At 36.1% G+C, this 22,426-nt stretch overlaps 1 protein-coding gene across 5 annotated transcripts; it reads left to right on the forward strand.

Moving 5' to 3' along the window:
• The first annotated feature begins 3,325 nt into the window (after positions 1–3,325).
• On the forward strand, positions 3,326–22,049 carry rgl3a (ral guanine nucleotide dissociation stimulator-like 3a). Of its 5 annotated transcripts, XR_013822557.1 has the most exons (19): positions 3,326–3,458; positions 3,596–3,802; positions 8,728–9,017; positions 10,400–10,444; positions 11,182–11,351; positions 11,436–11,590; positions 11,671–11,919; positions 13,250–13,353; positions 13,471–13,555; positions 14,698–14,775; positions 15,770–15,856; positions 15,970–16,002; positions 16,113–16,234; positions 16,397–16,492; positions 17,060–17,189; positions 18,746–19,018; positions 19,194–19,308; positions 20,566–21,087; positions 21,134–22,049. XR_013822557.1 is itself a non-coding variant. In XM_079884009.1 (18 exons), the coding sequence occupies exons 2-18, from the start codon at positions 3,632–3,634 to the stop codon at positions 20,712–20,714; spliced, it is 2,352 nt and encodes a 783-aa protein (XP_079740135.1). In that variant the 5' UTR covers positions 3,326–3,458; positions 3,596–3,631; the 3' UTR covers positions 20,715–22,049. The 5 variants fall into 5 exon arrangements, 3 of the variants coding, with proteins under 3 accessions (XP_079740135.1, XP_079740136.1, XP_079740137.1); XM_079884009.1 differs by having other exon boundaries at positions 20,566–22,049; XR_013822558.1 differs by lacking the exons at positions 3,326–3,458; positions 3,596–3,802 and adding an exon at positions 5,576–6,006.
• Positions 22,050–22,426: the final 377 nt, after the last annotated feature.

The following is a 22,426-nucleotide window of genomic DNA, read 5'->3' on the forward strand; positions in this document are numbered from 1 at the left end:
GTGCGTATTGTTTGTGCATGATTGCTTGCATGCCAGAAGACTCTAAGACCTGGTGATCTCCGTTCTCACATGACACATGTGACGCCTGTGTTGAAGATAAAGCCGAGATACAATCTCAGCACAGAATTTGACAAATGTCCTGTGGATTCCTTGATTGTTGCTAGAATTGATTGCATACATGCGCACACTGTCAGTGACGTTTAGAATGTTACAAAAGAATGCTGTTCTTTTGAACTTTCCATTCTTGAAAAAAAATTATCACTGCTTCCACACAAAAAAAATAGCAGCAAAACTGTTTTTTTCATTGATAATAATAAGAAATGCTTCTTCAGCACTAAATCAGTATCGTGTGACACTAATGATGCTGAAAATTCAGCTTTGATCATAGGAATAAATTACATTTTTAAATATATTCAAAAGAAAACAATTACTTTATATTGTAGTAATATTTCACAATGTTGTTTTATTGGGTTTTATTGTATTTTTGATTAAATAAATGCAGCAGACTTGGTGAGCATAAGAGTCTTTCAAAAACATTTAAGAAATCTTACTGACCTCAAAGTTTTGAGTAGTAGTGTATAGTGTAAAATTAATTATTAATTTTTTTTAAATAATTTTCAAAAATATACACCCGCAAGAAAATGAAAAACTTGGTTTCTCTAGAGGCATTTACACTCTTCAGAAAATACCTGGATTTTATCAATGATTTGACATCCGCATTGTACTTACTCTTAATGCTCAAATCGTGGATGTCTTCATAACAGAGATATTCAGAGGATTCTTTGTTGGCATAATATTGCTTCCTCTTTTGAGAATTGTTTCATAACAAAACATGATCACAGACATTTTTAAGGTAATACAGTGAATCAATGAAATTCCTGCAACATTTCCATGTACAGGTCAGGTTCCCTGTCTGCTGTCTATATTACTGTAAAGTCCTTTCCTGACCTTGTTATATAACACTGGAGGCACTGAAGCAGAAAACAGTGTGACCGGTACACCAAGGTATAAGAGGGTGTGTGTGTGCATTACATTAGGCCTCAGAGCTGAAGCATGCAAGACATAATAAAGTTATAATCCAGGGTTCTTTTCTGTGCATGTCATGGTTTTATCATCCCCATTGTGCCTCTATTTCGGCTAATTATCAGTCTTTATTCTTTATTCAGATCTTTATTCACAGTTGTAAATTAGAGTTTAACGCCACAAATGAAATCACTGCTGGTTTATTTCTGATTTGACTGTCAGCCAATTAGTTTTCTGTTCTATCTCTCCTAAGAAAATAGGGTTATGTAAACAATATCAAATATGAAATGTTGAGGTGCAATCACAGCCTGTTATTGTAATGTAGTCATTTGTAATTCAGATACTCTGCATATGTTTTGATGATGATACTTGTGCATGAGCTTCACACAAGACTCCAGAGAAATGTGTGTGTCACGTATTTAAACAAAGCATTTTCCTGTTAAATGTCACATTCCGCAAATACAGGACACTTACTTTTGGTAAAAGTCGCTGTAATCTTTACTGACATTGTCCGTATAATGATTACTGAGATGGCACTTTCGGACAGAACTAAAATCACTGAGAAGCTCGGGTCGGGTAATAATTACTTTACCCCACCTCTCCATGTTAAACTAGTCCAGTCCGATTAGGGCTTAGGACAAAGTGTTGTGAGATACATTATCTAACATGAAACTGACCTCTCATGACTTAGCCAGCTTTTTTCCTGTATAAATGTTTGGCTACTGTTAGGCTACACTGTCAGAAATAGGGGTACAGTAGGAGACTGGTCCATTTACGTCCCCCAAGGTACAATCTACACTAACGTACCCCATAGGGCTTATTATTGGACCTCAAGGTACATATATGTACCTCTTTGAGGGTCAAAAAGCATTAAAAGGTAGGCCTACATATATATGTACCGTTTATTTTAAAGGTTAAGGTACAATATTGTAGGCTACCCTTGAGGGTACAGCCCCAGTGACAAACCATATTGTACCCCTAAAGGTACAATTATGTACTTTATTTTCTGAGAGTGTAGCCTACTGTTAATTTATAATCATTCCTTTCATGTTTGTTGCTATAGAAAATTGCAAATTCACACAAATCAGCGTAATATACAGGCTATATAGCTCATACAATAATCTGCTGAGGTTGATTGCCAACATTTCAGAACATTATAGTGCCAAATGCAGATGTATGAATTGATTAGGGTTTTATTTTTTTTTCGTATGCGGACATATCTCATAGATGTCCAAAACTACTTTATTTAGAGTCATTCCAACAAAGATTTACATGAATCATAACACTTGTAAATAAAAGTCAATGACCCAGAGGCACCACATGGCTGTCATTCAGTAGTTTTAGTCTGAATCATACACCCTAATGAGCAACTATGACATTTTCTCTGCTATTTCAAAGCTGCTTTAAAACGATATGTAGGCCTATTGTGAAAAGCGCTATACAAATTAATGTGAATTTAATTGAATTGTACTATTTCATAATTATCGCAGTCTGGCAAACACGCGAGTTTCAGGTCCACGCGCAATCGCACGATACTCCTCGTGAGCGTCAAAGATTTTCTGTTTCCACGCTAAATGTAAAGACAACAATTGCAAAATTGCTTTTTGGACACAAAATTGCTGTTCAAAAATAAGTTAAAAGAGGAGGTGGTATGGCTTGTAAATCGGAAAAAGGAGGCCTGTTTCTTTGTTTACACGGTGAAATCTGCAGGTATTTGAATTTAAACGCTGTTTAATGGGATGCACGGTTTCTTCTTCGGGCAAATATTTGAGTCATAAGACAATTTTATGTAGGCTAAATCATAATTAAGTGTCGTTCAGAACAGCTCGAAAATCTTCAAGTTTTAATAGAAACACCTAACATCTGTGTTGTGATAGTAGAGCAGAGCACAGCACATGTGGTCACTTTTTTCTTTTGGGTTATCACCCATCTTTTACTTCTCTCTTTGTTGGTGTCTTGTTTATTTTATATTTTATATGCTTCACATTGTGCACTTTCAATAGTTTATTTACTTCACAGTTACTAGAATACACACAAGAACACTGAACTGTACTGTTACTGCAAATTAATATGTACAACAAAAGAATGTCAGAAAAAGGAGAGATTGTGTCAGTGAAAAGGATGCACTGAGTGGAACAAACCAAGCTGACAGCCCATTAGTCTGTGCAGACAATTAGATTATTGTGTGAGTGTGTTCATGTTAGTCAGCATTGAGAGAATCAGAGATGGATGGATGAGAATTGCTGGGTTACTAGAGTTTAGATAACCTCCTCAGTTCATAGTCACTTGTGCGGCAGACATCAGTGTTCAGGTCTCTGCGTCAGTTCATGAGGGATCTTTCTGGAAGGTCACGGCATCCCATCTCCTAGTTCAAACATGGATTTTTAGGAGCTGATCTACTACGAACAGACGTTGGATAAGGAGCAACTTCCACTGTGAGTAGCTCATCTTGTGTTTAATAAACTTTTAAATAACGATTTATTCCATGATTGTTCCACAGTCCAGCAAATAGAAGCTCCATACTACCGAATGCATGTCAAAGTTGGATAACATGCCTGACGTGTGTCTGCAGCTCTTGGGGGAAGTTGGCGTGTGATACTGGTGGAGGATGAGGTCGTCTCTGGTGGTGTCCGGGGGAGAGAAGGGTCTGCGGGCACGACTGGGACGAATGAGGCATCTGCTGTGCCAGACTGGGCATCATGTGGATGTGCAGATGGATGAGGAGCCCGGTGTTTGGCTCAGGAGCTTCCATCTTCTGGACCTTGAGGAACACTGTGAGGTCAGTGCTGATGGTGATCCATTGACAATTGCATTTGCTTTTAATCATTTAGTGCATGCTTTTATCCAAAGCGGCTTCATCCTAAACAGAGAAACTGCTGCTGTATAAATATCCAAATCTGGCTAGAAATGAGCTATAAGACAGAACAACCGTAAAGCAGTCAACTGTATATCCATCCCTTCTAACCCTTTGATAAATATTTGTCGATATGAAAAATTGTTGTCAGCTTCACTTTTGTTGAATGTTCAAAACTTTGGGGTCAGTAAATCTTTTTTTTTAAGAAATGAATGCCTTTATTAAGCGAGAATGCAGTTGATCAAATGTGACAGTAATGACCTTTATAAGGATCATGTGACGCTGAAAAGCAAAGACTGGAGTAATGATGCTGAAGATTCATCTTTGTATTCAAAGGAATAAATTACATTTTATAATATATTAAAATAGAAATTATGTATTTTAAATTGTAATAATATTTCACAATGTAACTTATTTTGACTAAATAAATGCAGCCTTGGTGAGCATAAGAGACTCGAGAAAAAAAATGTACAAATGCCAATCTTTTAAATGTTGGTGTACACATTTAAATAATGAGAGCAGTCAGAATTATGGGTAAGGGTCAACGGTGGTTTAGGTGTAGCATCTCAACCCTGAATGCTTAGAAATAATTTACATGATCAGTCCACTGTAGTAAACAACATGGATCATAGGTTAAAATTAAACTGGCGTTTGCACTTTCATCCTTAGCACATGCTGTCCTAACAAAGTGTCTTTCAATACAGTTTACTTGAAAATACCAGCAGTTGACAATCCATCACCAAGATGATAACTAACAGTTACTACCCGACCAGAATGTTACTAAGCATGTCAGAAATGAAAAGTATTTGCAGCATTGCTGGCATGTAAGCTTTTTTCGTGTTTGTTAGCTATTTAACCTGGCTTTCAGACTGTTTTGCACCATGGAATTGTATGGTAAAACAAAATATTGAATTTTTTTATTTAAAATGAAGTAATGATCTGTTTGTTGGAGTGTGTGAATCAGCACACATCAGCATGTGACTTCTGTCTTCTTAATGAGTGGTATTGTTAGTGGATATGCATAAATACTTTAAGCATGATTGTGGTCTGTCAATAAGAGTTCAGTATAGTGTGTGTCACCCATTGTTGCATTGTATATGGGGTGGGCTTTCTGTAGGACACTGCACATTCACAGATTTACGTCAGAGAGAACAGAAAGACATTAATGAACTCACTGTACCCAGAAACCAACAATTTGCTCATTGTCTCATTGAGATATTGTGTGTTTGTGGTTTGTGAAAGGGTATCTCATAAGATGTTCACCATTATTCATCTAAGGATCTGCATAGTGTTGTCTGAGTCATTTGTACTATTCCTGGATAAAACGGGATGCAGTATTTGTCGTTTGATCAGCACAACTTTGGGATTTGAAATTGAAGCTAAACCTATACATAAACTCAACATGATGTAAAATTAATTAAATAGGTCTCAGACTTTTGGGCCCCTCTTTAAATTACAAATGGAAAAATATAAATAAGGAATTGTATGTTTGAATTAATGTATTATAAAATAGATGTTGCTACTTAAAACTTTGAACACATTTAGTATAAATCCCTAGAATCTCCTCTATGCAAATTTGCTTGGTAAACTGATGCGATTGGACATGCAACCTAATTAATATTCATAAGTCAAGCGTTCACCATAGTATGATTCGCTGATCTTCATGTAACGTAAGCACTACCGTTCGCCATACTAGACGCATTCATCTACATAGAGAGATCAACCCACTGCACTTTAAAGCGCTCTACAGGTGCGCTGTGTGCTATCTAGACAGCTAAAAAAAAAGCTCTGACATAATAATAATGATAATAATTTTCTTAGGTCACAGACTTCAGTTAAAGCATATTTATAATTGATGATATAAAGGTAGTAGCCGACAGACAGGTATGAAATGTACAGAAAGTTGACTTAATCTTCACTGGAGTTTTTGATTAAACCGAACCTGGCAAAGTTATCCATTCCCTGCAGCTCTCTAGATAACATGACAGTCAACTTTAACGCCAGCTGACTAAGGAATATACTTACCAAAGTTTTTGCTGCGCTAATGGAAAGTGGGAACGCTTACACTGCTTGATCATACGGCTGAAGAACAGTGAGCTGAGAACATGGGGAAATGGAAGTTCACAATGGTAAGTCACTTACGCTATTTTATCGAGGACATTAAGTCTGTTGAATGTGATTTTAAGAAACTAGAATGACTAACTTTCATCATCAAACTGGGAAACGCGTGTTGTTGTTGTTGTTGGACAGTGTGTCGCGCGGAGTTCAGCGTGAATGAATCAACCGTGTTTTTCTCTTCACTTTAATGCTGTAGAAAATGCAGTATTTCCCGTTCTTTCTCTCTGGACATCTCACTTCTTTCTCTTGTCACTGACCAAAACTAAGTGGTTTTACAATTAGGTGCGATATTAGCTTTAGGAAAGCGATTAATCAGCCGTTGACATGTAATGAGAGCTCAGGGGAGGGTGTGGTGCCTCGGGAGTCTCACAATAGAACAGATTTTGTGTTTGTTCTCAGTCAGACCCAACTGTAGATTGAAGATGTGTACAGTGTGTTCTGTTTCACAGCTTCAGCTTTCCCTCTCCCATCATCATTCCCTGTGTTTTGTTCCATGGCACAGTTTTAAAGGAGACACGGGCTTTGGCTTGGAAAGCTCTCTGTTTTGCATGACTGCAGTTTCTGGGAAGAATGCACTTGTTATTTTCACAGCAATTGATGTGTTAGAGGAATAGATTGTCCTTGGGTTACTTGGAAGCACCTTTTCCAAATGTGTGGTTTGCATATTATGTATATTCTGAGATTCATAGAGGTATTGCCACAGAGCAATGTAGAACAAAACAGTCAACAGAAGTGAAAAATCAATATATATTTTTTTTATGTACATCAGAATAACTTAGGATATTTCTGGTCAATATGTTCATCACCTGGCTTGTGACAGCTTACATATTTTCCATGTCACACATATATTAAATGCAGAATTAGTTTTTTCTGATGTTGCTATAAGACTAACTTAAATGATGGAAATGATCTAAATATATTATTTTTTATATATTTTTTAAATACTTAAAGAAACTAGGCAACAATATCTTATGTCTCCTTATTGAACTAATGTATGAAAGAAAAAAACCCCACAAAAGGTGTATATTTAAGATCCTTTATTTATTTCACCTCCTTTTGTCAGGTCATAGAAGTGTTTATTTTACAAATAGAAATTTCTTTTTCTTAAAGTTCATATACATTACTTTCAAAAGTTTGGGATCAGTAATTTTTCAAATAAAAAATACAGTAAAAACTGTAAAATGGTGAAATATTATTAATTTAAATAACTGTCTTCTATTTTAATATATTTTAAAATGTAATTTATTCTTGTGATGTCAAAGCTGAATTTTCAGCATCATTACTCCAGTCTTCAGTGTCACATTATCCTTCAGAAATCATTATAATATGCTGATTTGATGCTCAAGAAACATTTCTATTTATTATTAATGTTGAAAACAGCTGCACTGCTTAATGTCTGTAAACTGTGATACATTTTTTTCACAATTCTGTGACGAATAGAAACTTCAAAAGAACAGCATTTTTTTAAAATAGAAAACGTCTGTAACATAAATGTCTTTATTGTGACTTTTGGAAAATTTAATGCAAAATAATTTTTATTTTTTATTTTTTACTGAACTCACACTTCTGACAGATAGTGTATTATTTTGTTTACAATTAAATGAATGTATTGAGTTATATGTGGTTTTATAGCTAATGTCATTATTTTGATCAATCAAAAAGAAAATCGAATAGACTTTGTTTTAAGCATATTTTAGTACAATCTGTTATTGATTTCAATGAGTAAATGTTTCTTATTCCTTTTTTTTTTTTTCAATCTAATGTCATGTAAATTGTGGTTCGTCCCGTGTCTCAAGAATCAGTGACCGATGACACCATTATGCTAATATGTTCTCAGGTCAGTTGTTATGAGTTCATCTAATGCTGGTCACATCTGAATCAGTCAACAATCAGCCCAACAACATCCCTTCTTGTTCTGAAAGGGAAAACACTGGACTTAATTACTCCAGTGTGTCACACAGTCTGTCTTTGTTTAAACCCCATAGGTTTTGTTTTTTATTCGCCCACAGCTGGTTTTCATTCAGGGATGGTATTTGCTATGCAAATAATCGTGGTTTCATTTTACCACCAAGGAGGATTTTTGTAAGAGTATTTTTGGTGTCAACTAGTTATGGTTTTCCACAATGATTTCTCCTCTTTCCTTAAAAAATGAAAATGGCTTCTTGTGTGGACATCGTTCAACAGTGGTGTTACTCTTAATACTGTAAAAAATGTTTGGTGTATTTGCTTATAGCATAATCTGAACACTGTTTTATACGATTTTGTTGAGAAGGCATCTTCTGAGAACATAAATGCAATGTATTGTCTTCTCAAGCCAGTGAAGATAATGTGTAGTCACTCCTCCTGACTTGTAATTTGGATAACAATTTGCCTGTGTTTTCCATAGAACTGTTTTGTATATTTCCTCCTGGACACATGAAATGTTAGGTCAGTGCTTTGCAGGCATTGTTTTTTTGGGGGAATTTCAGTTGAAGGCCTACATTTCAGTGCATTTTACTGCAGAAACCGCGACAAGCCCACTACAGTTCTGCCTTTTGTTTTCTTCTTCTAAAATCTCATGACATGCTGCAGTTTCTTCAGGACTGCAAAATATAATTTTATGATGGCACTGTCTTTGTTAAAAGCAATGCAATGGGCATCATATCAAGTTTGACAGTAGGTTCAATGTGTGCATATTTTTCCATTAGTGCGCTGCAAATTCAACATGTTTAGCCTGATGATCTGTTTTCCAGGACCCAGTGCAGGAGTGGGGAGAGGAGGTGGAAGACGGGGCCGTCTACGGGGTCACTCTTCACCGAGAACCCATTCAACCCCCAGCTGATGCCGCTGAGAACGATTCTGCCTTTGGCTTCATGCAGTACCGCACACTGAAGGTCCGCAGGCTTAAAGCAGCCACTCTGGAGCGTCTTGTCACAGAATTGGTGAACCCAGAGTGCCCTGACCCAGATTACACGCAAATCTTCCTCTCCACCTACAGAGCCTTTACCTGCACAAATACTTTCATAGAACTCCTGTTTCAAAGGTGAGCATAAACGCTCAATTAAAGAGTTTAGTGTTGAGGGACATTAAGCCAACATTAACACTAACACTACCGTCAATACGATTTTTTTTTTTAAGTTAATACTTTTATTCAGCAAAGATTCATTAAATTGATAAAAAGTGATGGTGAAGACATTTATATTGTTACAAAAGTTTTTTAAAACTTTCTGTTCATCAGAGTATTCAGAAAAAATGCCACGATAATATTAAGCAGCACGACGTTAATAAGAAATGTTTCATGAGCAGCAAATCAAAATATTTGAATGATTTCTGAAGGATCATGTGACACTGAAAAATTTCACAATATTACTGTTTTTACTGTATTTTTGATCAAATAAATGCAGCATTGGTGGGCATAAAAGACTTCTTTCACAACCATCTGACCCCAAACTTTTGAACGATGGAGTAATTAAAAAAAAAAAAAGTTTGTAAGTATAGTCTACCCGAATTGACACTATGAACCCTCATTTCAATGCTTTTGCGTTCGTCTGAGGAACTTTGCATTCTAATATAAGGTGGGAAGAAAAACTGTTTCAATGCATTTGCTAGTGAACGTAAATTTTATCTGGGAAAGGCAACGATTTTGCTGGCAAATGCAAATTATTTTGCATTTCCTGTTAGAGAACTCGAGATCATTAAAAATAGATCATATTTTTATCATCACCATGTCTCCTTAGGGGCTCTCTAAAATTTTATAATTTCATCATAATAATATAATAATAATTTCAATCATAATAACTTATGATTCTATTTCTACTAAGAAATAAGCATTATAATATAATATAATAATTGCTTGGTTTTGTCTAAAACATACTTTTTAGACATAATTAAAACTAATTAATACTGAACCTGCCAACTTCATCTCAAGGTACCTTATCAATGACATCAGGTCATTGACTGACTTCCGTTTTTGACACGGCTATCCCTCATGTATTTAAATATGATATTTACTCGGCATACGTAGGACTCAGTGACCGTGAAAAGTCAAATGAAGGGGGAAGCCCAAATTTCTAAATTCATTGTGAGGCTAAGTGTTTCCCATGAGACACATGATGACTGTGGCAGTATGATAGTCACACTATACATATCAGTGATGCAATGGAATGGAGGAGGACACTTCACATTGTAGAACAGGTTTCACTTGACTAGTCAGAGGCGTCAGAGGCTCTTATGTTGAACATTGAGTGTTCTTTTTTTCTGTTGAAGCATAAATAAAGGCAATAGGCCTTGAAAGAGCACTTGTGACACATTTGTGTTAAAAACATGAACAGAAATTGTTGCAATGTTCATTATCCTAAAGCTTCTCTGAAGGGTTTTAGGAATGTTTTGAATATAAACTTTGGACTTATTTATTTGTCTCTGTAGAGAGGACATGGTCACCAATCTGGACAACAGTGTCTGTGTCAGGAGGTAAGGTGAATCTTCAGAAACTTCTTGGTAGTCTTGATTCTGATCAGTTTGTTATATTCTGTGGTCAAATAGGCAGTGGTGTTCAATCCTATTCATGGAGGGCCACTGTCATGCAGATTTCAGCTCCAACCCCAGTTAAACACACCTGAACCAGCTAATCAAGGTCTTACTTGACATACTAGAAACATCCAGGCAGGTGTGTTGAGGCAAGTTGGAGCTAAGCTCTGCAGGACAGTGAGGACTGAGTTTGAACACCCCTGATGTAAACCTCGACACTGTGATCTTCCCTGAAGGGTTTATTTTGTGATAACAACCAGGTGGATGTAAATTATCACGCTTGTTACATGACTACTTGCCACATAATATTGATTTGAGAAGAAACCGTTTTAAAATCTTTGGAATGAAACCAGAGAGAAAGTGTCCGTGGTGTGATAACGAGAAACATGAAAAAAGAGCCGGCCTCAATAAGCATATGAGTGATCATTATACAGCATTTCTACAGTAATTATCGGGGATTAACTGACCTCAGAATACCGTGACTGACCAGAATCAAGCATTTCAGAGAGCCTTGTAATATTGTTTTATGATTACCTTCAAATTGAAACGGGTTGCGACCATTATACTTGAATTAATGTTTTGAAACTACTTTTTTCATCTGGGTTATTCCTAAATCCATAAGCTTCAATAATTAGTATGAAACAATAAGGTGCTAACAAAGTGTGTGTGTGTGTATGCAGTTCTCTGCCCTGTCTGATCCGGCTGTGGTTAGACGAATATCACGAGGACCTTCGGGACTCTCCGGATCAACAGGCTCTTCGGCTGCTCTGTGCTCATATGCGTCATCGCCTTTGTTTCAGACGTCTGGTTAATCAAGCCGATGCTCTTCTCAGAAAATTTCAGACTGAAGGCAAGCCTTGAAATATGGCTAATTTAGCTTTTATGCACATACACCCCAAAAATCAGTGCTAAATAACTTCTTATGGATCAACAGACAAGCACATGGGTACATCAGTAGAAGCCAGCGCTGCTGACGCAGAGAGTCCAGAAACTAAAGACACCATGGACAGACGAGACATAGAAGAGATGGGGGATGTACTGGCCTTCCCCGCTCAAGACATAGCTGAGCAGCTCACACTATTAGATGCTGTAAGTGTCAAGTTTTGCACACTGAGGCTAGTTTTTATTTTTGGCCTACTTTTATTCATCCGTTTCCATTTCTTTCTCAGGAACTCTTTGTCAAAGTGGTTCCATTTCACTGTCTTGGCTGCATTTGGTCTCAAAGGGACAAGAAGGAGAACCGGAATCTAGCGCCCACGGTCCGTGCCACCATTGCCCAGTTTAATGCCGTCACTAACTGCGTTATCACCTCTCTGCTGTGGCCTTCTGCCACCTCCCCCCCCGGCTCCCCATCCTGCCCTCGTAGCAGCCCTACACACAGGGCAAAGATTATTGAGAAGTGGATCTCTGTGGCTCAGGTGTGTATAAGGCTCGAAACATACTATTCATAGTTTTCATCTTTAGATCTGTAGAGCAAAACATCCATAGAACTGCAGAACAAGCCTGCAAATTTGTCATTTGGTTCATGCCACGAATATTAAGATCACCTTTCAAAAGAAGAAAAACAAAAACATGTGAACAAATGTACGTTTTGGGCACTGGAAACAGCGGGACATTGTAAAATGCTTAAAGTGAAAAACATTTACCCCTGTTTTCATAGACAAGGCTTAAACCTAATCCTAGGCTAAAATGCATTTTTGAGCTGTTTTAACTGAAAACAACTTGCAGTGACATATCTTAAAATATGTCAGTGCCATTGTTTTGCCTCAAGAATACACATCAGTAATGTTTTTTTTTCTAAGGCATGTTTATAAAAGCTACTTAAATGTCCTTATTGAATTTAGGACTAATCCTGGCTTAATCTAAGCCCTGTCTGTGACACCAGGCCTTAAATTGCCTTAATGTACTAAAACTGTTATATTATAAGATCAAATTACGTATACACCTTATTGATGATGCATACTATATGCAGATGAGCCCAGAATTTGAACGCAACACGCTGAATGGTGAAGCGTCTTCTTTATAATGGTTTTCTATGTAAAAACGCTTAAGGGGAAACTGTGTGTTGCGTTTATATTCTGGGTTCATCTGCTTGCCTGTACATAGTATGCATAATTAATAAGGTTCATATTGAATTTGTTTTTTTTTAATATCACTGTCTCACTACATTAGTACTTGGTAAAAACCTGGTAAAAATAACTGGCAGGCGATGGAGGAAAGCCTTCTTTTGGCCTCCAGGTGGGTGTTCCTATAAGAGTGTGACGTCATGTGAAAACTATGAATAGGCAAGTATGTGAATGCAAATTTAAATGCATGATTGCATTCTGAAATGTGTCAGAGCACAAATCATTATGATTTTTTTTTTTTGCAGTTCTCAGCAATGCCACAAGGAGCACTATAATAGGCATTAGAAGGAGACACTCATACACTTAAAATGTATACGATGTTAGCTAACTGGGTGATTTGTATATGTACATTTATGAAATGCATTACTTGAACACAGTAATACGAATAAATGTGAATTGAATTGAACACTCTGCTAAAGTTACTGTCGTGACAGAGCTACAGTTTGAAGAGAATCTTGCTGAGCAAGAATAATTAAACTGTTGGCATGAATTTTAATGGCACAGATATTTAAAGATAATGTCATCATATGTGTTGGTGCATATTTGATCCAGTGTGAATTTATGAAGTTAATATTTCTTTTTTTAAGATGATTTGTTCTATTTATTATTATTTGTATGACAGGAGTGCCGTCAGTTGAGAAACTTCTCCTCTCTAAGAGCCATCTTATCTGCTCTTCAGTCTAATGCTGTCTACCGGCTAAAGAAAACCTGGGCGACAATCAGCAGGTAGTGCTTTCTGATCCTGACATCCTGAAACAGCCATTAAACCTGTAATGAAATGTTAAGCACACAGTTTGCATAATACATAGTAGTAAATGTAAATCCATATCCATGCAATTTCAGGGAGAGTATGACTGCCTTTGATCAGCTGTGCGACACCTTTCCCGATGAGAACTGTGTGCTGATCAATCGAGAGATCCTTGTAGAGGTAAGTTTCACAGGTTTGCCTGCTTTAAATCTGTTGTCTACCCTAATCTTCTAAAAAGTTTGACGTGCACTTCCATTAAAACATTTGGGGTCAGTATGATTTTTTTTAATGTTTAAAAAATAGATATTTTATGCTAATTTTGCTATTTTATAATGTAATTTATTCCTGTGAAGCAAAGCTGAATTTTCAGCATCATTACTCCAGACCTCAGTGTCATATTATCCCCTCAGAAATCATTCTAATATACTGATTTGGTGCTCAAGAAACATTTCTCACTATTATCAGTGTTGAAAATGGTTGTCCTGCTTAATATTTTTGTGGAAACCATGATTTTTTTTTTTTGTGATTTAATAGAAAGTTCTAAAGAACAGCATTTATTTGAAATAGAAATCTTGTATAAAATTTATAAATGTTTACTGTCACTTTTGATTCATTTACTATGTCCTTAGTGAATAAAAATATTAATATCTGTCCAAAAAAAAATCTTACTGACCTTAAACTTCCATCAATATCTAACACTTTGGACTACAATGTGCAAACAGGAACCTAATGATTAATGACCATAATGATTTAACATTATGTGTAGGAGCTGATAGCACTGTTGAATCTCTGATAAGATTATGAGGTGATCTCATCCCATGGCTGTTTTTATGCTCTTTTTACTATCTTAAAAGATGCTACCTAGCAACATTTAATATTTTCCACAGCCCCTTTCACTCTAGCTCGCATGCAAAGAGTAAATCAATAGGGGCTGGAGGAAGATGAGGTTAAAAAAATGCAGAATCATCCTGTTGGCAAAGACACCATTAAGGAGGCAAAACATCCCACAATGTTCTGTGGTGTTTAGTGTTCAGTGTATGACAGCAAAACATTCATTGTTGTTAACTGGTGGCTCGTAGTAGTCTATCCCACTTCCCTATAACCTTAATCTTTATCATGTTCTGTAATTGTACTTAATCTTGAATTGTGGCATTTCTTCGGGTGTAGGATATTGGCTTTGAATGCCTTCTAAAGTGATTTCTCCAGGCCAGTTGTTTCAGTGCATCTTATGTTCGGTTATGCTTATCTAAATCAGAGTTTCAGGCTGTTTGCATTTCAGTATGCCAAATGTCCTCTTATCTATTTATTTGTGATTGATTTAGGAAGAAAACCAGTCAGCAGAGGTAGACACTCACTCTGCACCAAAGTCTCCCAGACTTAGTCCTACATCTAAGCACACGGTAAGATTCACTAGAGTCGCTTTTATAATAACAAGGCCATGCTGAATGTTGTGCATTTGTCTCATTTAAGGTCACTGGCACAACTTGCTTTTAAAATATTATTAAGCTGTTGTTTCTGGGAAACAACTACTACTGTTTGGGATGTATGCATCTGCACCAGCTAATTTGACTCAAGTAATTTCATCTCCAAAACGAAAATGTGTCTAAGCGTGAATTTGCCAGCTCATTAATTAAAACACTCAAAAGGGTATTACCATAATGCCAGCCGACACAGTATGACGGAGTAAGGTTTATCATTAGTAAAGGTTCATCAACAGTGTGTTCCCCTAACTAAGATATTTATTCTTGCCGTAAATCAATTTTAGCTGTTGGGAAAAGATGTGTGTGCTTAAAAGAGGAAATTTTATATTGAAACCTGTCTGTAGATTCACGTTTAAATGTAGTATACAGTACCGTTCAAAAGTGTGGGATCAGTAAGATTTTCTTTTTTTAAGAAGTTAATACTTTTATTCAGCAAGGATGCATTAAATTGACCAAAAGTGACAGTAAAGACTTTTAAATTGTTACAAAAATTGTATTTCAAATAAATAATTTCTTCATTACAAAATTCTGAAAAAAATGGTATCACGTTTCCTCAAAAAATATTAATTGGCACTGATTACCACAACGGTTTACAACATTATGACAATAAGAAATGTTTCTTGCACAAAATCAGCTTATTAGAATGATTTCTGAAGGATCATGTGACGCTGAAGACTGCAGTAATGATGCTGAAAAGTCAGCTTGTCATCACAGGAATTAAATATTAAAATAGAAAAGTTATTTTAAATTGTAATAATATTTCACAGTATTACTATACTGTTTTTGATCAAATAAATGCAGCCTTAGTGAGCATAAGAGACTATTTTCAAAAATATTTTAAAATCTTACCAACCCCTTTTGATCTTTTGAACAATAGTGTATTTTTGTCTGACAACTTTTGTTTTTCTGACAGAACCCCTCCAATGGTGAGGTGCCGTACCTGGGCACTTATCTGACAGTTCTCACCATGTTGGACACAGCACTAAGTGATAATGTACAGGTGAGAATTGTTTTTTTTACCTTAATTCATGTCGCAGACATAGTGTTTTCAATTTCCATTCCCACTCTGAAGTTTTTTTGTTTAAAAGATAACTCTCTTCTTTGTGCTCACAGGATGGTCTCATCAACTTTGAGAAGCGTAGAAAAGTAAGCACAATTGTCTTAAATATTGTTTTAGTGTTTTAGCTCACTAGGTTTTGGTCCAGAGCTAGTGTTAACGCATGGCTTTCTCTGTCTCCATTCCTTTCTGTATTCAGGAGTTTGAGATTCTGTCTCAGATCCGGCAGCTGCAGGCATCATGTGCTCAGTACACTCTACAATCACATCCTCACATCATTTCCTGGATCAACAGCAGCATGCCCCTTACTGACCAGAAGAGGTGAGATGCCTCTTGCACATTCTGATGATCATTCTCAGTGTGATCATTTCCTTGCTAAGAATGTTGGTTTAGATTGAAATGACTTTGAATTCAAGGCCGTGGTACTTCATCTAAGCATCTCAGATATTTAGATACTAACAGTCAATCTCTCTTTCTCATCAGTTATGAGTTGTCAAGAGAGCTGGAGCCACCAGTTGACCCCTGTCCAGGCTCTCCCAACCACTGGAGCCACCGGCTCATCTCCAAGAAACTGACCTCGTGAGTGTTGTTATTCACAGTTTCAAAGCACCGGTTTTATGGGCTCCAATATACTCTCAGCGAAGTTTTTTTAGTTTTTCGCCCAGAGGTAAAAGGAAGTTTGAAGTACCTTTGCAGCAAGATATTGCAAGCGAACATCCCGATGCCACCCACGCTGTTGACAGCAACAATTAAGATGAATATATAAATATGTTCTGTTCTCAATAACAAAATAAACGAAAGAAAACGGCAGTTAAGAAAGCATCTGATCATAAGGATGTGGATATGTTTGCACCAGCTCTGCGATTTTGCACTCCATTCAGTCGTCACGTTTATTTGTATAGCATTTTATACATTAGATTGCTTAAAAGCAAGCAGCTTTACAGCATTAAACATGAAAAAACAATGTCAGTGTCACTTTCAATTAGAATTATAATTTCAATTTGTACTGTAAACAGGAAGTATCACACCAGTTCGTTCTTTGATTTCGCATGAAGTATATAGGGGCCTTTAGACTCAGACTCAGAAAGTAAGACATTTTGCTAACTTGCTTGTTTTTCTGTGATGTGTTTCTCTTGTTCACTGCAGATTGCTGTCTGGCAGTGAGAACTTCTCAAAGAAAACCCTTGCTGATCAGATCAGTGTATCATCCTCTGGCTCCAGTGGCTCAGAGATGGATGATCTCAGCATTCCCAACCTCTCACCTCTTGGATACAAAGTACGGGTAACAACTCAGCATAAAAAAACCTGCAGACTAGAGCTACAGACGTTTTGTACTATAGTTGCTACAATATTTTATTCCTTTAATATAAGCTTAGGCTTTCAATCGATTAAAAAGGTTTAATCAAAATAATTATGATATTTTGAATTAATCAGTAGCACACAATGGCATATATTTGCTGAGAAATTACATTATTGTGGCTGATAAAAGCACTTTTTTATTTTTTATACTGTGGCAGATACAAGCTTCCATACAAAACAGGATTACCAAAAGAAAACTGGAAATATAAAAATAAAAAGCTAATATAAAATAAGTTCTACAATATTATATTAATAAAACTAAAATAACACTGATGTACACATGCATCAGACGGATGTCTTTAGCTGTTACATGACATCTTGTTGTTTTCAGTGTCTTTCGGTGTATGTGGGTCAGCAGGGGATATAATTCTTTTTTTATTTCATTATTTATTTATAATTAATTAAACTAAATCAATAATCCTGAATCTGACAGGCCTAATATAAACGCAAAACCTATTTGACCATTTGTTTATACTGTAGCCTTTGGGTTAGAAAATCCATTAAGGCGTTTGTGACTGATTTGTTTCGCCTTAACCTTGCAGTCATATAGTTCATGTTTGCACTATCAACAAAGGGCTGTGGTGAAGTTGACAGAACACAGTGTATTAGATAACAACACAGCCAGCCTGTGACGTTTTACATAAATTACTGAAATATTTATCGCTTGTGCTAAACACCCAGATAATCATTCAGATGAATCTGACTTTTTAAGCTTTCTGATGCACCTCATATTGTCACTTGTGCCACTTAAAGGGATAGTTCACCCAAAAATGAAAATTCTGTCATCATTTACTCACCCTCATGTCTTTCCAAACCAGTAAGACTGTTGTTCATCTTCGAAACACAAATGAAGATATTTTTGATTAAATCTGAGAGCTTTCTGACCCTCCATTGACAGCTTTAAAGGGATGGTTCAAAAAAATTAAAATATCTCATAATTTACTCACCCTCTATCCATCCTAGGTATATATGACTTCCTTCTTTCAGCCGAACACAATCATAGTTATATTAAATAATATCCTGTCTCTTCCAAGCTTTTATAATGGCACTGAATAGTGTCTTGAGTTTTTGAAGCTCCAAAAGAGCCAGTGATTACAGTTTATAAAGTTTTAAATATGGATATTTTTCTGACAAAAACCCATCGCTTAGCTTCAGAAGACATTTATTAACCCACTGGAGTCGTATGGATTACTTTTATGACGGATGGATGCACTTTTTGGACACTATTCAGTGCCATTACAAAGCTGGGAAGAGCCAGTAAATTATTTAATAGTACTCTGATTGTGTTCGTCTTAAAGAAGAAGGTCATATACACCTAGGATGGATTGAGGTTTAGTACATTATGGGATAATTTTCATTTTGGGGTGAACTATTACTATCTGAAAACCCTGTGTTGTGGTCTTAACAGACCTGTTCTTATTGATAATTAGATGTGTTGGGGTAAATAGTCTTTCTCCATCCCTTAATTCACAGTCACAGTCTGTATCCTGTCAGGACATCTCAGTAGACACACCCACCACCTCTCTGACTCCACCCACCTCCTTTCGAAGATCCCTACAGGCTGATCTGTCTGACAGCCCCTCCCCTTCTTCATCTGCAGCTTCTTCATCATCCTCGTCATCCTCTCCTTCTCTCCAGCTGCACGCTGCCCTTCATCCAATGTACAACAAGCAAGTTGACGATACTTGCATTATCAGAGTCAGCGTGGAATTTGGCAACAGCGGAAACATTTATAAAAGTATTTTGGTAAGTTGACTTAAACAGTTGGTGGCTAGATTTCTGCTGTGTTCTTTTGGTCTTTTTTTATTTTACAGTTCTTTTTAGCAGTCTGAAGGCAAGATGTCTGTTAATGGTCTTTTTACTCATTTGTCAGGGCCAGTGATTTTAAAGTCTTGAAACTGTATCATCTCTTTATCTTTAGATAACCAGTCAGGACAAGACAGCTCAGGTGATTCAGAGAGCTCTGGAGAAACACAACTTGGAGGAGATGAACTGCCAGGATTTTAGTCTCACACAAGTGCTTTCTAATGACAAAGGTGAGCTGCTTGATTCTATGTATGACCTTGAAAGAAGACTCAAGTGTTTTAGTATTATTTATATAAGGGATAATGTATAGCGAGGCGGTTGTTACAGCGAATAACAACCCCGACAGGCTGAACCAGAGGTCTTGAATCAGCCTGAAGGGGTTGTTATTCGCTATAACAACCGCCTCGCTATACATTATCCCGCTTATTACATGGCTACCTACAAAATAAATAAATAATTTGACACAAATTATTGATTTAAAAAGGAGTTTATTGATTTAAAAACGATAGTATTGTTTCCGCTAAAGAAAATAGTCCGTTCCGCGTCCATAGCAACGCTCTGTTTTTCATTATCAAGAAATAACAGACCGCATTCTACATTAGAATTCAACCAAGCCATGTAATAAATATCATTATAGTATCTATTAATATTTTGAATTAGCTTTTATTTTAAAGGGTTAGTTCAGCCAAAAAATTAAAATTCTATCATTAATTACTCAACCTTTCGTTAATTTTCAAAATACAAATGTCCAAATCTTTTTAATGAAATCTGAGAGCTTTCTGTCCCTTTATTGCCAGCTACGCAACTACCACTTTAATGCTTCAAAAAGTTCAAAAAGAGATTGTAAAACTAATCCATATGAATTGAGCGGTTTAGTCCAAATTTTCTGAAGAGACTCGATCACTTTATATGATGAACAGATTGAATTTAGGCCTTTATTCACATATAAACATTCATCAGCTCGCACATCAGTTGTGGTAAACGGAAGCTCAAGCATGTTCGTTTGACGTGTGAGAACCAATGAGGTTCATTCTCGTGTTACGCAGCGTTTGAGCTTCAGCGAGAGGTTTGTTGTCGTGTGTCAAGCAGGTTTGGTTGAGCTTCTGTTTGTTTGCTGATCAATGTTTATATTTGAATAAAAGCCTTAATTCAATCTTTTCATCATATAAAGCGATCAAGTATCTTCAGAAAATTTTGGCTAAACTGCTCGATTCATATGGATTAGTTTTACAATCTCTTTATGAACCCCTTGAAGCGTCAAAGTGATAGTTGCGTAGCTGTCAACTGAGGGAAAGAAATCTCTCAGATTTCATCAAAAATACTGAACGAAAGTCTTACGGGTTTGGAATGACATGAGGGTGAGCAATTAATGAGAGAATATTCGTTTTTGGGTGAACTATCCCTTTAATTTTAGTTTAAATGTTAGCAATTTTATTGTTATATTTATTTAGCACTCAATAAATCAATGTTGTTGTTTTTTATATTAGAGTTGCTGATCCCAGACAAAGCCAACGTGTTCTATGCCATGTGCACCACTGCCAACTATGACTTTGTGATTCGTCAGCTTTACAAAAATGTCAGCAGAGTGCCTGGTTCATCCTGGAGTCCTGGAGCTGTACCGAAGGGACGCAAGTAACGTGAATGACAACACACAACATGGTGGTGTAATACATGAAAGTGTGAACGGTGAACAGAGATTAAAACCACATGGACTACTGCATAGAACAAACACTCACAAAATAGCAAACAAAGAGCTGATGTGGACAACTGCTGAATAAAGCTCAAGCTCGGATGAATTGTAAAACAGACTGATGGATGCAGAATTGAGTTCTGAAGCACTCTGGAGTCTCAAGTTATGATAACATCTCACTCAATAATGTGTCATTGACTAATAACAAGGAAACCGTAGAATTCTACTGCTGCTACAACATTTCTAACCCGTTAAAACTGAAGGAAGAAAGATCAGATGATCCGACCCAGGGAAGTTGCAATAAAAAGCCACATCTACTGCCAGTTTATTAAAAGATTTTTGCTTTGAAATGGGAGGTCACACAGGTGATATCTCAGTTTTACTGAGGAACATCTATATGTAGGTGGACGAACACATTTGTTTTAAATATGACCTATAAATACAAGCTTTTATGTAGCTAATATTCAGTGGTAGGTTAAAACTGAATAGAAAGATACGTAAAGTGATACATAGTCATTTTCTAAGTGACAATGTTAAGATAATATATTTTAATATAATTTTAATAAAGATCACATTATTTTAATTGCAATATTTAAATGTTTTCATGCATTTCAGTTTTTAATTTTAACTTTTATATGTGCACATAATCTATTTTTGTTTGGCTGTGTTGTTTCCTTTCTGCACTTGTTTTTATTTTTTTTGTTTTTGATGTGCAATAATCTCAAACCCATCAGCTGTTTCTCTTCTAAAACTTTATTTTTAACTTTATTTAAGACTTGTAATAATAGAAGATGTTTGTTGATTAGTGGCATTTGTGCCTAATCTTTATCCTAATGAAGAATGCTCGCACTTCATTATCACTTTTAGAAAAAACTTTTCTTTTTTCTTTTTTTTAAAAGTTGTTTTTATAGTAGTGTCAAATGAAGTTACTCGTCCATATTGGATATCTTGTGACTTTCTGAGCAAATGCATTTTGGAGAACTGAAGAGCACTGGGTGCACTAGATGAATCTCATTGACTTTGTGTGTGTTTTGTGAAAGTTAAAAGTAAGTTAGTTGCTGTGAAAAGTAAGTGCTTGGTCTGTGTGGAATAGTTTGCTGCTAAATAGTGGTGCAGCTGTTGTGTCTCTTGGAAAACTATAAGTGTTGTTTTGCCAAATGGAAGAGGGTCTGAATCAGCATTAAAAGCACACATTTGCTGTTTGCACAGAAAGCCACAATTCCTAACTGAAATATGTGTCTGTCTTCGTCTATGTGTAATTAAAACATTAATTTGGCGCTTAGTGTTGTGTGTTTTGTTATTGTTATGCATTTAGTATTTTATTATTTTAAATAATACATTCATTTTTGATTGTTTAAAAAAGGATTCTGTTTTGCTTCTATTAGTGGTCATTGGAGTTACAAAATTAATTAAAAAAAAAACATTAAGTTCCAGTCAATATCTTTTATATCATGTTTATATATATATAGAATTTAGGTCTAACTATCTTACAACTAACAGGCCTATATCTAATTCTATCTTACACTGCTCAAATGTGAAATTTAACTTGAATTCTCTGACTAAAGAAACTTGAAATTCTGAATGGAAACATATTCATTATTAATCGAATTATAAAAATATAAACCTGTCGTGACAGTCCCTGCTGGGAAAAAAACAGC

The sequence above is a fragment of the Squalius cephalus genome (assembly GCF_949319135.1).
Source record: "Squalius cephalus genome assembly, chromosome: 10".
NCBI classification, from domain to species: domain Eukaryota; kingdom Metazoa; phylum Chordata; class Actinopteri; order Cypriniformes; family Leuciscidae; genus Squalius; species Squalius cephalus.